The sequence below is a fragment of the Solanum verrucosum genome, unplaced genomic scaffold, assembly GCF_900185275.1.
Source record: "Solanum verrucosum unplaced genomic scaffold, falcon-dt-bn FXZP01000072.1, whole genome shotgun sequence".
In the NCBI taxonomy this organism is placed as follows: domain Eukaryota; kingdom Viridiplantae; phylum Streptophyta; class Magnoliopsida; order Solanales; family Solanaceae; genus Solanum; species Solanum verrucosum.
In genome coordinates, this window is record NW_026020208.1 from 1,185,421 (window position 1) to 1,202,054 (window position 16,634).

A 16,634-nucleotide genomic window follows, 5' to 3' on the forward strand; every position below is an offset into this window, starting at 1 on the left:
ATAAAGACAACATCACCCCCTTTTATACACCAATATTATGAGGTCTTGAATTCTATTGAGGCACCCCACCCCCCACAACTTGGGATAAAAGTTGGACCGTAAATTTAATCGAATTTAATATTTTTTGTATAAATAATATATTTATATTAATAATTTTCATATATATATATTTTAGAATTTAATTACTAGAATTTGAAATTACTATTTTAAAATTTATAATTCATAAAATTAAAATTTTAATTTCGTCTTGGATATACACATTTCTAATTGGTTCCTCACTCCAACAAAACTATCCATTTCTCTATCAAGAAAAATACATTCAAATATCCAAATTGATTATTTTTATTATAGTAGCCATACATTTAGATGATGATCGTATTGAGGCCGACCCCTACCTAAGAGTGGAGCTATCCTTGAATTTTTTAAAAGGGAATCAACTAACTTTTTTAATTTATTAAAAAACTATGTTATTTTCTTATGTAAACTTGTCACAAGAAAATATCGTGTGACCATTTGAGGACTTTTGTTTGTTCTACCATCGTATTAAAATAGGTGTCTTATTTAAGATTTTAACTGAGAAAATATATTTTTATTTATTTAATTAATTATTAGCAATAATCATTTATTAAAATTACGGAAGTCAACAAAATTTGTAATAAAAATATTGACTCCGCTTCAATTTATTTGAATCTCCTTAATGAAAATTTTGTCACACACCCCTGCCCCATTTTGTCAACTAATAACAACAATACTCAAAGCCTTTTCATATTTCTTAAACCTCGTCCTCAATCAAACTACATCACATAAATTAAAACAGAAAACATACTTAATTATCGATCCACAATAATAACCCAAAAAAATTATTGAACCCAACCAAACTGTAAAAAAAAAAATATCGACTCCGCCCCTCCTCATACATATCTCCTTAATAAAAATTCTGCCTCTTTCATCGCCTTGGCCCCATTTTGTCTATGATAACAACAATATTCACCCACACACATTACACAGTATGAGCCTTTATCCCACTACTAGTACTCCCTCTTTCATCATCAATAAATACCAATTTCCCTAATCCCAACTTGTAAAAAAATCCAATTTTTTTTCATAAACCACTAGAGCTATGGATAGATCCAATAGTGTTAATAGAAGAGAAGGACACACAACAAATGGTACCAAAAAAACTCAAGAAGAATTATTAGTACAAGAAGAAGAGCAAGAAGTACTATCAGTAGAAAGGATATTTGAATCAAAACAAGTGCCATCATGGCAAAGTCAATTAACATTAAGGGCATTTTTTGTGAGCTTAATATTGGGAATTTTATTTACTTTTATTGTTATGAAATTGAATCTTACTACTGGAATTATACCTTCTCTTAATGTCTCTGCTGGACTTCTGGGATTCTTTTTTGTCAAGACTTGGACTAAATTTCTTGACAAATCTGGATTTTTGAAACAACCATTTACAAGACAAGAAAATACTGTTATTCAGACTTGTGTTGTTGCATCTTCAGGCATAGCCTTCAGTGGTAAGTAATTCTTCATCTCTGTAAGAATTTATCTGTATCGAGTGTTTATGTCAGATGAATTAGATGCATGATATGTGCTTCCTGTATTAGTTGTTATGTTTTTTTTTTTGAAAGGTAGACTTCAATGGTTAGTAATTTTTGATTTCCCTCTCCTTTTCATCTTAGCATAAACTTATCTGCATCGAGTATTTATTTCAATTCGATTGATGCAAGATATATGTTTGTAATTCTGTATTAGTTGTTATGTTTTCCCTTTTGGAAGTTGATTTGCCTTAGCATAACCTTTAGTGGTTAATAATTCTTGATTTCCTTTTTTTTTTTTTATCTAGGTAAAAACTTCTTTGCATTCGCATATTTATGTCAAATGAATAGTTATATGACATGTGTTTGTTGTTTATATATATTTATATTGTTTTGTATTTATCATCGTGTTTCTCTTTTTTTGAAAGTCAATTTACCTCAGGCATAATCTTTAGTGGTTATTAATTCTTTCTTACTAAAATAAAACTTACTTGCATTTATTTAATCTATGTTAGGTGGAATAGAGGCATGATATATATTTGAATATATAAATGTTAATTTTTGAACCCATAATGTTTTGCCCATTGTTGTTTGTTCAATTAAGTCATAGTTAGAAATTTAAAAGATTATGATTAAAAAAACATTTTTTTGATTGTAATATTTTATATTTTTATTTATTAAATTACTTAATTATAGTAGAAAGTTAAATTAGTTTGATATAAATATTAGTTTCACTTATTATATTTTTAATTATAACATATTATAAAAAGTTATGAGTTTCATTATGGTTAACTTTTATGATTAACTTATATAGATTAGTCTTTTAAGTATTAAATTATTTTTTAAAAATAAATAATGAAAAGTTCACTAATCATAATTTCCACTTGGGACTAAAGGAGAATTCAATTTAAATTTGGAGTCTTATAGTTTAACTTCACAAAAGGTGTTGATTTAGCTGATGTGATGTGATCTTTCTTCCATATTATCTCATTTTATAAGACGATATTTAATCGAATATGTTTTTTTAAAATAAAAAATTCTGAAATTTTCTGATTTACATTATATAACAATAATTATTATCATGACCATAGAAGTATATCACTAAAGGTAATATAAAAAACTAAAATAAATTATGTAATTCTTTTTTAAAAAAAACTAAAAAAATATGTTACGTAAATTGGGATGATTAGATAATGTGGAAGCAACTTTTCATGAAGGTAGGGTTGGGAAAAAAAATGAAAAAGTTTGAACTGTATTTTTGTCAAATCATGTGTTTTTTCTCATTTTGCAATTAAATAGAAAATTAATATTGTTAAAATGTTGGACTATATACATTGTGTGTGATATTATTTAGTCCACGGGATTTTTGGTGGATTTGTGGACACCACACTGTATAAAAAAAATATCAAATAAATTTAGATATTTTTATCAAGTGAAATTTATTTTTAAGAAATATATAAAAAATCTAAATATGTAACCTTAGTTTTAAATAATATTTTAATATCTCTATATATGATAGGAGATTTAGGAGCAACAATGAAATTATCTTTGTGTAATCTCTAAGTTACATAGTTGATTCGTGAAAATAATCACGAACATACATTAGGATAAATCGTCAATTCATCCTTCAAAGTGCAAATCTTTCTTAAATTCAATTAATACGAGATGTTTTATACACGAAATTCATTAATTTACTTTTATCATTTTGCACGGGCAAAAAGGTGTGTGAGCCGAGCCCTATGGAGGTGGTCCCATCTAAATGTGAATTTCTACTTTCTAGATGTAAAGTCCTTGTCCTTTATTCTACTTAAAATAATGTAAATAATATATTACTTTGATTTTATTTTTTAAAGATCTTGTGATTCAAATTAAAAGTGTGCATACTATTACATTTTGAATAATATTTTACTTTGATTTTATTTTTTAAAGATCTTGTGATTCAAATAAAAGTGTGCATACTATTACATTTTGAAATTTAAAATTTTAAACTTGTCATTATCATTATTACTATAATAATTAAGAGATTGTCATTAAAAGGTCAAATGAGAATAGAACTTAGAAGTTTAAACTCTTTTTTTTTTACCAAATATAGGAAGGTTAAGTGACATTCTTTTAGGTAGCATATTAGTAAAAAAACTAAGATACATGAATTTAAATATTTTCATTTTAAATATATATTTTTGTCCTATTTCCATAAAACCTTTTAAAGAACTCTTAGAAATCTTGAAATCTAAAAATAATAATATATAATTAATCTATCACTAATATTTGTATTAAAATATTATCTATATCATCGTTTTTTGGGTATGACCTTTTTATGAATTTCATTAACGCAAGATCTTTTTAGTTTAGTCAATTATAGTGTGTGAATACATGACAGATTAAAATTCTTTGAAAGACAACTGGAGTGACTAGCTATTCATATTTGACTTGTTAGACTAATCTGATAAACACTTACGCAAGCTGGAAAATTATAAGACGTATTCTTTATGTTTCAATTTATATGATATAATTTGAATTTTGAGAGTTAAATTAAAAAATAAATTAATCATGATTTATTTTATTTCTTTAAAATATTTTACATTATTATTTTTTGTGACTTATTATAATTTTTATGTAGTTTTCATATATGTGAATAACTTTTCGTAAGTCTTAAAAATTGTATGTCTGAATGCATGGTCAGAATAAAGAAGTTTGACGGTTGAAATCTAGAGTATGTTATATAAATTGAGACGAAATGAACTCTTTTTTATAAAGTCTGTGTGTGAATTATTGTCTCCGCAAGTGGTGGGGATCAATTTATAATAATGTTGATGATCATTTTCCACAATTAATTGAAATAAAAATTCCAGGGAAATCATTATCGCTTTAGAATATATTGAAAATAATTATTCCCTTAACGGGTCTTGCAAGAAAATAGGATTTCATATTGAGCTCCAAATATACGCTATTGGGTCGTCTCATATTAGTTGTCATGTTTCACTTTTTAAGAGTTAATTTGACTGATGATGCAATATTTAAAATTAACAATTTAGATATTCAAAAACTATACAAAATAATATAAGTTACAATTTTTATAGTATCAATATGATAACAAAAATAATCTTAAAAGTACAATTTTTTAGTTTATGAGTTTTGAATCATATTTCTTAATTTTGTCTATTGGATTCTGAATTAATACAAATACAACGTTTGAGCCAAAGATATTGAGGTTCTATCGAACCTGTAGCTTTGAGGCTAGCACCGCCCCGAAGTGAATACAAGTGACACTATGAATTGGTCCCCTCTTTAATATGATGTTCATACCAGTTTGCATGCAACTTGGACTATTTTACTCTATACTCATTACAAACATTAATTTTGTTTACGAAGAGTTAGATAGATAGATGAAAAGAAGTCACCTAGCGTTATTTTAAATTGGTGTGCTCTCTCCTTAGGCAATGCATTATTAATTGTTGGATTTTTAGAATAATTTGGTACCTTATTTATGTGATAAATAGCATATAGTAAAATTCAATAACTCTAATTCCTTTTTGTTTACATTTTACCTTTTGATCATGAGTAGGAGGTTTTGGAAGCTATCTTTTTGGCATGAGTGAAGCTATTGCTAAGCAATCAACAGAAGCAAATGCTGCAGATAATGTCAAGAACCCTTCTTTGGGATGGATGATAACTTTCCTCTTTGTTGTTAGCTTTCTTGGGCTTTTCTCTGTTGTTCCGCTTCGTAAGGTAAATTCGACATCTCTAATGCATATGTATGACATATTTTCTAGCACGACGACATACACTAGTATGTAGAGTTTGTAACACTAGAAACACACCTCGAAATTGATGAGTCAGTTGCCATGTGAACGAAATTTTGATAGGCAAGTTAAGTTGTTAGGCACCTTTTGACGATCATATTCAAACACTTGGTCTAGTTAGCTTTGAGGTGTGTTTTGATAAACAGTTTGTGATAGTTCAAACTGTTTATCAACATCAGTAACTGCGATATATTGATGCAATTGTTCTTCTTTTATTCATACGAGTTGCATTGTTTGAGATAATGTGAATATATTCTTAGATCATGATCATTGACTTCAAACTGATTTATCCGAGTGGTACTGCAACTGCTCACCTGATCAACAGTTTCCATACTCCACAAGGAGCTAAGCTAGCCAAGTGAGTCTTTAATCTCGTACACGATTGTTAGTACATACACCATCAACGATTGTTTCTTAGCGATGATTGTACTTACAGTTCTAATTGCTCGTCACTGCAGGAAACAAGTAAAAGCTTTGGGAAAGTTTTTCACCTTCAGCTTCTTATGGGGCTTCTTCCAGTGGTTTTTTACAGGAGGGGATAACTGTGGATTCGGGAGCTTTCCCACTTTTGGTCTCAAAGCCTTCGAGAACAGGTACGTTTGAATTTCCATTAATATCTACTTGTTTAGCTATGTTGCTCTGGCTCTCCAAAAATGTTATCACACCCGTGTCAGATCCTCCAAAAATGCACTACTTTTGGAGTATTTGGTACGCGCCTGGTGACATTTTTTGAAGAGCCCGAACAATATAGATGTTTCTGTACTCAATTGTGTAACTTGGAAGCACTACTTTTCAATGTTATCGACTTATTTCTCTGATCAACCAGGTTTTATTTTGACTTCTCCGCGACATATGTTGGTGTTGGGATGATATGTCCATATCTAATCAACGTATCGTTGCTAGTCGGAGGAATCCTTTCGTGGGGTATAATGTGGCCTCTTATTGAAGACAGAAAAGGTCATTGGTACCCTGCTGATCAAAGTCCTAGCAGCCTTCACGGCATACAGGGTTACAGGGTACGTAATCGAAATGACACGCGATGTTTTTTTAATTGAAAATGAAGCTAATGGATTTTCCGCGATGCTCTTGTAATGCAGGTGTTTATAGCAATAGCTATGATCCTTGGTGATGGTCTTTACAACTTCATCAAAGTACTTGGACGAACATTGTATGGTATATATTGCCAATTCCGCGAGAAAAAAACAGGTTCAGTCCTTCCTGTTGGTGCCCGTGCATCCCCTGCAGAGGCATCTCTGTCTTATGATGATCAGATACGAACCGAGCTTTTCCTCAAGGATCAAATCCCTACGTGGGTTGCTATAGTCGGTTATGTTAGCATTGCCATCATCTCCACGATAACGCTTCCACACATTTTCCATCAACTTAACTGGTACTACATCGTGGTGATCTACATTTTTGCACCAGTACTAGCCTTCTGCAATGCTTACGGATGTGGTCTGACTGACTGGTCATTGGCATCAACGTACGGGAAGCTGGCAATCTTCACTATTGGGGCATGGGCTGGGGCTAGTCATGGTGGTGTTCTTGCAGGATTAGCTGCTTGTGGTGTCATGATGAACATAGCCACAACTGCATCTGACTTAACACAAGACTTCAAGACGGGTTACATGACGTTGGCTTCTCCTAGGTCGATGTTCATAAGCCAGATAATCGGAACAGCAATGGGGTGTGTCATTTCCCCTTGTGTATTTTGGCTATTCTACAAGGCGTTCCACGACTTAGGGGTTCCAGGTTCAGAGTACCCTGCACCTTACGCTCTAGTCTATCGTAACATGTCTATATTGGGAGTGGAAGGCTTCTCAGCTCTACCAAAGAATTGTCTCACATTATGTTACATATTCTTCATCGGAGCTATTGCAATCAACGCGTTAAGGGATGCTCTAGGAAAGAACAAGGCAAAGTACATTCCTCTTCCGATGGCAATGGCTATACCGTTCTATCTAGGATCATACTTCGTCATTGATATGTGTCTCGGGAGCCTGATTTTGTTCATCTGGACAAAGATAAACAAGGCTAAGGCCGATGCATTTGGACCAGCTGTCGCGTCTGGACTAATTTGTGGCGATGGAATCTGGACCTTGCCTAGTTCAATCCTAACTTTATCAGGTGTGAATCCACCAATTTGCATGAAGTTTCTATCAAGGAAGGACAATATCAGAGTAGATAAGCTCATGAAACATTGAAGACGTTAACGTGTAGGTTTTATCGCGTTCTTATTGTTCTGTTTTTCCTCTGTATGTTCGCGTTTTCCATGAAGATTGTTTGATGTTTATATTGCTATGAATGTGCCATAAAGATAGAAGTAAAATTTAAGTAGAGAACATGTTGATCTTCATATGTCAAGTTGTAAATGTGATATATTTAAAGTACCCTACATAAGTTTATTGTACTATGTCATTGCTCACATTCACAACTTCATATTTTGGTTAGATAATATGCATTTTGTAACTAATTCAAAGTTACAAAATACAGTCTAAACTAAATATTTATGTAAAATTAAGGGTCGAGTTGTTATATTTCCTTTTAATAAATTTAAGGGAAAAAAACAAATATGTTCTCGAACTATCGTAAATGGTATGCAGATACCCTTCGTTATACTTTAGGGACATTGGTGCCTCCACCGTCTAAAAACTAGAGCATATATCCCCTCACTTTAACGGAAGACTAAATAGGGACACGTGACACAATCTTATCCATAGATCCGATATTTAATAAATGTCGGGTTGATTGATAAGATTATCACACGTGTATGTCCGTTAGTATAAATGGTATATATGCTCTAGTTTTTGGATGACAGGGGCATCAATATCCCAAAAGTATAACGGAGGGTATCTGCGCACCATTTACAATAGTTCGGGAGTATATTTGTCCCTTTCCCTAAATTTAATGATAATATCCCGTTGCAATTTGGGGACGTGACACTTATACTATTTTTATATACGGTTGAAATAATAATTCAAAGTTGGAGTAGAAATCCTAAGTTGTTTAGGATTTGTTATTTTGAAATTTATTTAATTAGTGTCTAGTTATGATTTGTTTGTCCTAGTTCATATAGAATATATATTTTCTAGTCCTAATTTAATTTGGTTGCTTACTATTATAAATATAGATGTTGTTAGTTATTTTCAATATACAGAATAAATAGAACTTGAAGTAAGATTCAAGAACTTTGAGTTTATAAACAAAATATTTTCCTTCATATACTCTACTAAATGACCGTCAATAAAACTTATTTTTCCTACTAACAAGCTCATTTTCTTTATTTTTAAATAGCTTGTGTTTCGTAGAAAAAATATTTAACCATAGAGAAAAAGAGGTCGGCAGGGAAACAAAAGTTGCACATAGTACAATAATAGCTTTTTAATTTGTCATTATAACAAAGTTCACTCCTCTAAGTTTTATGGCAAATGAGAAAACGAAAGTTAATTGAAATATTTGAATTTTCTTTAATTCCCAACGAAGGAAACGAAACGATCCCCACAAAAAATCACTTTCAAAAATAGTTATTTTCTACATTTCCCTATATAGGATTTCACTTTTTTCCACACCAATTTAATTTCTTTCTTTTTGATTATGTTGCACTAAAAGTATATTAGTCTTAATATAATAATTTTTACGTTATCAGATCAATATACCATAGCAGGTGACTTACATTATATAAATTTAAACTTATTATTTTACTAGAAATAACTTGCAAATCATTTTTTTTTTAAAATTTTATAAAACTAATATTCTAAATCGTTTGGGAATTAAGAAGTTCGTGAATTAATTCCTATCGGGGGGTCAAAATTGGGTGTCAAATATGATTAGGCAAGAAAATGAATAGTCATGCATGGTAGGCAAAAAGACTAACTTTAGTCTTCTTAATTACAATAATTAGGACATTCAATTTTATAATAATTAGAAATTTTATTTTAATAAAAAGATAAACTTTATGTTAAGTAAACTGGTGAAAAGTGAAAATATTTTATTTATTTTTTAAAAATAAAGATTAAAAAAGTATAACTAATTTAGTTTTAAAAAGAGTAAAAATGTCTATAAATTTCAGCTAAAATTTATTATTATTAATTTTATATATATATATATATATATATATATTTCAATGGCATTGTTGTAGTAACTCAACTTTATAGGGATATTTTGGTATTATAACTGTTAACTTATTAAATATATTAATGGCATTATTGTAGTAACTCAAAGTTATAGGGATATTTTGGTATTATAACTTTTAACTTATTAAATATATTAATGGCATTATTGTAGTAACTCAACTTTATAGGGGTATTTTGGTATTTCAACTTTTAACTTTTTTCGTTCCCACTTTTAGTAATATATGATACTAGTACTACCAAGTAAAGTTACCTATTGTTTTAACTATATTCTTTCCAAGTTATCAAGTCTTAATATACGGTAACCTTAGTTAATTTGTTGTAACATGTTAAGTATTTCATCTCGATCACTTTTATTTGTTCAATATATTAAAAATTATATAATGTATATAGGTCGTTTTTTTTTTTCATATGTATATATTAAATCTTGAATGTCTTTAACGAAATTTTTGACTTCGCTACTGATCATTATATTTATTGCTCTATAAAGGGTATGATAAATTAATACTGAACAAATAAAAATGAACGGACGACTTACTATTTGCCCTTTTATATATAGTTTAAGACTTCAATTCTAAGTCTTCCTTATAACTTCTCATCATCTTCCTCTTTCTTCCTTTTAGCGTTTGGAATCTGTCACTTTTGGTACAGTATATAAACACTGATATTGACACCAACATGTAATATTATTAATATAAATATACAACTTTCCTTTAAGTTTTGGCAAACAAAAAAATGAAAAAAACTATATATTATAAGTTTTCCTTGTAACTTCTCTGTTTTTTTTCATCTATTTTAGTTGTTGACTATTAGTCCACCTTGTTGAAGGTCTTTATAATCTTTATTCCACACTTTTTCTCCTTTTTATCATATGATTGTACGAAATAAATTATTCTCCTACATTAAAGTTACTTATCATTTTCCACATATATTTTTACTAAACTTTCATCATTTTTGTTGAATGCAGCAGTAGAGAATATTTTGTTGCTTCAATATAATATAAAGTTATAAGTAACTAAAAGATCATAATCCTAGAAGAAGAAGAAATACAAAGGTAAAGTTTTTATTTTTTATCTATTTGTTCTTGCATGTTGATGATCATGATGATGATGTACATGTTGTTGTTTTTTTTTATTTATTTTTTGTATAATTTTGATTAATATTAGGGGAAAATGGCAACTACTACTACAAAGAAGAAACCAGAGAAAACAATTCCTGGCTTAGTGGAGTTGGTGTTTTCTTGGTCTTTAAAGGATGTGTTGAACAAAGATCTTTACAAAGACAAGGTTTGAATTCATCTTTCTTTTTGTTCATGTTGCTCGGACTCTTTGAAAATGTTGATGAGTGTTTGTTAGATCTTTACAAAGTATAATGTATTTTTAGAGGATCAGACACATGTACGATAACATTTTTGGAGAATCTGAGCAATATATGATAGCTAGCTATAGTGTGTTAACTTATATATGAACACATCTTCTTTTGTTTTTACATAGTTTGAGTCAAAATCAATGTGTTTAGTTGGTTGAAACTTGAAAGCTATGTTGCTCCGACTCTTTAAAAATGTTATTAGGTGCATATTGGATCCTCTTAAAATAGTGCATTTTTGGATGATCTGACATAGGTACAATAACATTTTTGGAGAGTCCGAGCAGCATTATAAGTTGTTAACATTTCATGTCTCATGTAGTATCATGAATTGTACTATAATTGTAGTTTTGAACTTTTGTGTCAAATTTATTGTAATTGGTTCTGTTTTGATATGTTAGGTGAAAGAAATTCCAGAGACATTTGTGTCAATTGATCTTTATTTGAAGTCATACATAACTCCACTAGTTGAAGAAACACATGCTGATTTGCTATCAAATGTGTCCACAGTTTCGCGGGCACCTGCTCTTGAGGTTGTTGATGTTAAAGTATCAAAAGAGTTTAAGCCTCCGAAAGGTTTATATTACAATATTTTGTTGAAAAGAAATCAGAAAATAGAGGTGGGAGAGAATAGTGAATCGAAGCATGAATCGAACTATGAACCAGAAGTTGGTGATCTGATTGCTCTAACAGATGTGAGACCACGAAGAATCGAGGATTTAAATAGGCCTAAGAGATCGTTCCTAATTGCTATAGTTCAAGGTATGAATGATGATGGCTATAGAATACCTATCTTGTCTTCACAGCTTATTCCGTTTAAGAAACCGGATAGGGCAACAGGTGAACAAGGGGACAAGCTTTTTGTTGTCTATCTTTCTAATTTGACAACAAACCTTCGAATATGGAATGCATTGAATCCAGACCGGGAAAATTCAAACTTTAATATCATTAAGACTGTGATGAGAGGTGATGATTTGAATGTTGTAAGTACTTTTTTCAACTTTACTGTTATAGTGATCATACGTGAAATTAAATTATTAGTCTAACATCTAATGTACATTTCGTTTGTAGGGTGAAGTAGACTGCTCCCTTTGTTCCGTTAGAGAAACAGAAACTAATATTGCTATATCAAGTTCAAGAGCCATTGCTCAATCTTTCGAGCTAGATAGTGCTCAACAAGAAGCTGTTGTAAGTTGTGTTGCTACAAGAGAATGTGCTCATCAGAACACGGTTAAGCTAATTTGGGGTCCTCCAGGAACTGGAAAGACAAAAACAGTTGCTTCTTTACTTTATGTCCTGTTAAAGATGAGGTGCAGAACTTTGACTTGTGCGCCCACGAATGTTGCTGTGTTGGGAGTGACTAAGAGGCTGATGCAGAATGTACAGAGTTGTTTGCATTATGACACGTATGGTTTAGGAGATATTGTCTTATTTGGTAATGGGGAACGAATGAAGATCGATGATCATGAAGATCTGTTTGATGTCTTTCTTAGTAACCGTGTTGCTGCTCTTGCTAGCTGCTCGTCTCCGATTAGTGGATGGAGAATTGGTATACAGACCATGACATGTTTGCTCGAGAATCCTGAAGAAGAATATCGTAAGTACTTGGAAAAACTAAAGGACAAGGACCATGACAGTGATGATAATGTGGAGATAGATGATGAGGTAGGGGAAGAAAAAGGAAGTGTTACTAGTCAAGAATCTAGTTTGAGCAATGATCAAGGACTCGACAAAAATAAGAAGAGTAAGTTATGGAAGAAATTTGTTGTTGATACCTTAAAAGAGAACAAGAAGGAAGATAAACAAAATTCTCAAAGGGATAACAACTCGAAAGGTGGTGAAAAAGCAAACAAGGTTAAGAACAAAGGGGAGGCGAGCAGCAAAGAAGTCATCGTGTTGACACTTGATGAGTTTGTCAACAAAAGATTCAAATGTATCCAGAATCAGTTAACATTTTGCATAACGAGCTTGTATACGCATCTACCTACTTCTATCATTTCACTAGAAGTAGCTAAGGAGATGATCAGACTACTTAAGATGTTTCAAACTCTTGGAAAATTGTTTGCTACTGTGGAACAATCTGAAGGATTAAAAGAAATTCTACCGGGATTTGCTACAAAGAATAAGACAAGACGTCTAAATATTCGTACTACTAAAACAGAATGCCTAAAAGTGTTGAAATTTCTTAATGAAAGCATCTCTCTTCCCAATTTCATTGAGGACTACAAAATTCGAAGTTTTTGTCTGAAAGGTGCATGTTTGATTTTCTGCACGGCTTCTAGCTCGATAAAGTTGCACACGGAAGGAATGACACCACTGGAGATGGTTGTTATTGATGAAGCTGCTCAGCTGAAAGAATGTGAATCCACTATTCCGTTACAACTCCCTGGTCTCCGCCATGCTATACTCATCGGTGATGAAAAACAACTGCCTGCTATGGTTCAGAGCAAGGTTATAAGTAAAACTCTTTATAACTTGTTTTTTTAATTTACTGTGCTGCTCTTTTGTCATTGACAGCTAGTATCCGTTATATACAGATTTGCGAGAAGGCAGAGTTCGGGAGGAGCTTATTTGAGAGGCTGGTAATTTTAGGACACAAGAAGCACCTTCTTAATGTTCAATATAGGATGCATCCAAAAATAAGTTTGTTCCCAAACAACGAGTTCTATCAGAAGAAAATTATGGATGGTCCTAATGTGAAATCAGCTGCATATGAGAAGAGATTTCTTACTGGAGATATTTTTGGCTCGTATTCATTTATTAACGTAAGTAGTGGAAATGAAGATCAAGATGAAAGACACAGCACGAGAAATAAGGCAGAAGCTTTCGTTGTAGCTGAGATTATTGCCAACCTTCATAAAGGTACGTAACACACTAATCTTTCAAGTATTTAATTTATATGTTTTTTGTTCTTTCTAGTTGGCATACTTGATAGATATTATCTTACCTACAGAATCCATCTCTTCGAAACAAAAAGTTCGTGTTGGTTGTATATCTCCTTACAAGGCTCAAGTTTTTGCTATTCAACAAATTCTTGGCAACAAATATAGCACAGATGTTAAGAGTGACTTCTCTGTGAATGTACGCTCCGTTGATGGTTTTCAAGGTGGTGAAGAGGATGTGATAATTATATCCACTGTTCGTTGTAATGGCAATGGATCGGTTGGTTTCCTCTCGAATTTTCAAAGGGCAAATGTAGCATTGACTCGAGCAAGGTACTAATTTTGTGAACAGCATTTTACATTTCAAAATGGTTTTCGGTATTCTTAATTATTTACTTCGATTCTTATGTAGGTACTGCCTTTGGATATTGGGAAATGGCACAACTTTGGTTAACAGTGGTTCCATATGGAAGAAGTTGGTCGTTGATGCCAAGGTTCGCGGTTGTTACTTTGATGTTACTGAAGACAAGCGATTGAGTCAAGCAATTTTGAACGCAACCATTGAACTTGGCAAGCTAGAAACATTACTCAAAACAGATTCACCTTTATTTCAATCAGCCAAATGGAAGGTATGTTGCTTTATTTGGCCTATAATATGAATATTTGAGTTCTGTTTGCAAACGGAGAAATAATGAGTTCTTTGCTGTTTTAACTTAACAGGTTGTATTTAGTGAGGATTTCTCAAAATCCATTGCCAGAATTAAGGATGTTGAGATAAGTAAAGAAGTGATTTCCCTTTTGGTGAAGCTTTCGAGTGGTTGGCGTAAGTCAGAAAAGAACCACATGTTCAGCAACAAAGGCGGAAATTCTTCTGTACGGTTGGAGGAGTATGTTGTCAAGCACCTAAAATTGATTTGGACCATAGATATTCAGCAGCAGAACTCTACATACCTTCAAGTACTAAAGATATGGGACATTTTACCAGGAAATCATATACCAAAATTTGCAAAGAATCTCGACAAACATTTTGGTCAATATACCATTGATATGATGAATCGATGCAAATACAAACGTGTGGAACGGTACAAACTGTCTTATATTGTTTCTCTGGTCTACATTTCTGCTGATTCTTACGAGTACATTTTAGGATAATCGAATTAGTACTCCACGTACATGTCTTAGTCACAAGTCTTCATTTTTCTGCAGAAACTTTGTATTTCCAATGACTTGGGTAATTGATGGAAATGTTGTCTCAACAACAACCTCACCTCACAGTAACCGAGACGACAACTTGGCACGCCAATTGGCAGCTATGAATTTGAGGGATAAACCAGGATCGTCGAGAAGTTCCAAGTGAGTAGTACTACACGAAAAAAGCGAAAACAGAACTCTGATATATGTTTTTTTTTTTTGTGTTAGATTAGTCTAGTTACTAACTTTACTCAATTGTTATACCAGTAATTTTCAAAAGTCCAAGAAGAAGAAAGGAGAAGTGTTCCGCGAATCAAAACAGAACCAACTTGCTGAAGATTTCATGGAAAAATATACACGCAACAAGTCCAAATAGAAGTCTAAACATCGCGTAATACAGGTAAAACATGAAACAGAAAAGAGTGACACTAAATATATTGCCATATCTACTACTTACTACATTTCAATGTAAGTTTCTTAGTTTGACTATCTACGAACTTTCTTAACATTAAATTCTGTTTTTTCTTGGCAGTTTGTTGCTTGAAAAGCTTGGTTTTTTGGTGCTATTCACTGCCTTCATCATGTTAATACTGCAACTGATCTGGTGATGATCCTATAGTTTTTGAATCTGCGCGTTGAAGTGAAATGGCATCCTGCTCTTTAAAATGTAGCAAAGACCCTATATATATTTATATACAACTTGAAGGTCTTAGTATTTGATTGTGCCTACATTGTGAAAATTCCATTCTGTCATATATTCATATACCATATATACCATGGTTCCTAGAATTGTAACGCGCGTATTTCATCAATGAATTTAAGTTATTTACTTGGACAATATAACGATTTTGTTTGCCTCAACATAGTATGACAATGGCAAACTATATGATCATTCATCAACCAAAGTAGATTCCGGGGTGGAGCTGCAGCTTCGACAGAACAAAGTTGTTTTGGCTCAACCACATTAAGTGCAACATGATAGAAGCAATATGCAAAAGTGACAAGAAAGTGCTAGACAAGTAAAAATGGACGGATGAAATATTTGAAAAATAACATAACGAATCTATGTTTGAATTTACCGTCAAAATAAAAAGATTTGACTCTTACCATCCGAACAGTGTTACATAATTAATTGAGACATATGGAATAGTAACTTTTAATTAATGTTGTCAATAGAGGTATCCCATCTATGCATGGAAATTGTGTAAACTCTATAATTCCCAAGGAAGAAAATGAGGAGACTTTTGAACAAAAAAAAAAAAAAACTACTCTTAATGAATTCACTTGTTGTAGAAACTCCTAATCTCATAAGAAGAAGTAATAGGTAATTAAACTCCCTTCTTTAATTTTGTTTTTGCATGTGTAAGATTAAGATGTTTAATTAATTTATTTATTTTAATGACAATTAGGTGAAGATCATGTCAACAACAACAACAAAGAAGACACCAATTCCTGGCTTAGTGGATTTGATGTTTTCTTGGTCTTTTAAGGGATGTACTCAACAAAAATCTTTACAGAGACAAGGTTTGAATTTTTACTTTTCTAGTATGTCAAGCAATTATTGTTTACAAAATGCGCATGCTCATCTAAGGATTTTAAAATATGAATAAATAAACACAAGAAAAGTCAAGAAATTATAACATTTATAGTAATTTAACATAATATATATAGTGTAAATAAGAATTAATCTATTTATAGTTAATATAAATATTATTA

The 16,634-nt window shown here is 31.6% G+C and overlaps 2 protein-coding genes across 2 annotated transcripts; both read left to right on the forward strand.

Annotated features, from left to right (window-relative positions):
- Positions 1-1,120: 1,120 nt before the first annotated feature.
- Positions 1,121-7,760, forward strand: LOC125830247 (probable metal-nicotianamine transporter YSL7). Its single transcript, XM_049509460.1, has 6 exons — positions 1,121-1,526; positions 5,113-5,276; positions 5,611-5,708; positions 5,809-5,943; positions 6,177-6,366; positions 6,448-7,760. Exons 1-6 carry the CDS (start codon positions 1,121-1,123, stop codon positions 7,552-7,554), a joined length of 2,100 nt encoding a protein of 699 aa, XP_049365417.1. The 3' UTR covers positions 7,555-7,760.
- Positions 7,761-10,522: 2,762 nt separating this feature from the next.
- Positions 10,523-15,312, forward strand: LOC125830282 (uncharacterized). The gene is made up of 10 exons (XM_049509499.1): positions 10,523-10,534; positions 10,647-10,766; positions 11,247-11,828; positions 11,917-13,296; positions 13,383-13,707; positions 13,799-14,060; positions 14,140-14,356; positions 14,448-14,809; positions 14,934-15,080; positions 15,186-15,312. Exons 2-10 carry the CDS (start codon positions 10,653-10,655, stop codon positions 15,292-15,294), a joined length of 3,498 nt encoding a protein of 1,165 aa, XP_049365456.1. The 5' UTR covers positions 10,523-10,534; positions 10,647-10,652; the 3' UTR covers positions 15,295-15,312.
- The last annotated feature ends 1,322 nt before the right edge of the window (positions 15,313-16,634 follow it).

What these genes read in the sequence shown, in the direction of transcription:
- LOC125830247 (XM_049509460.1), top strand. Translation starts at nt 1,121, where the DNA reads ATGGATAGATCCAATAGTGTTAATAGAAGAGAAGGACACACAACAAAT. An exon ending in CAAGGAGCTAAGCTAGCCAA is followed by an intron (nt 5,709 to 5,808) that starts GTGAGTCTTTAA and finishes TCGTCACTGCAG; the next exon opens with GAAACAAGTAAAAGCTTTGG. An exon ending in CTCAAAGCCTTCGAGAACAG is followed by an intron (nt 5,944 to 6,176) that starts GTACGTTTGAAT and finishes CTGATCAACCAG; the next exon opens with GTTTTATTTTGACTTCTCCG.
- LOC125830282 (XM_049509499.1), top strand. Translation starts at nt 10,653, where the DNA reads ATGGCAACTACTACTACAAAGAAGAAACCAGAGAAAACAATTCCTGGC. An exon ending in AAATACAAACGTGTGGAACG is followed by an intron (nt 14,810 to 14,933) that starts GTACAAACTGTC and finishes ATTTTTCTGCAG; the next exon opens with AAACTTTGTATTTCCAATGA. An exon ending in GGATCGTCGAGAAGTTCCAA is followed by an intron (nt 15,081 to 15,185) that starts GTGAGTAGTACT and finishes TTGTTATACCAG; the next exon opens with TAATTTTCAAAAGTCCAAGA.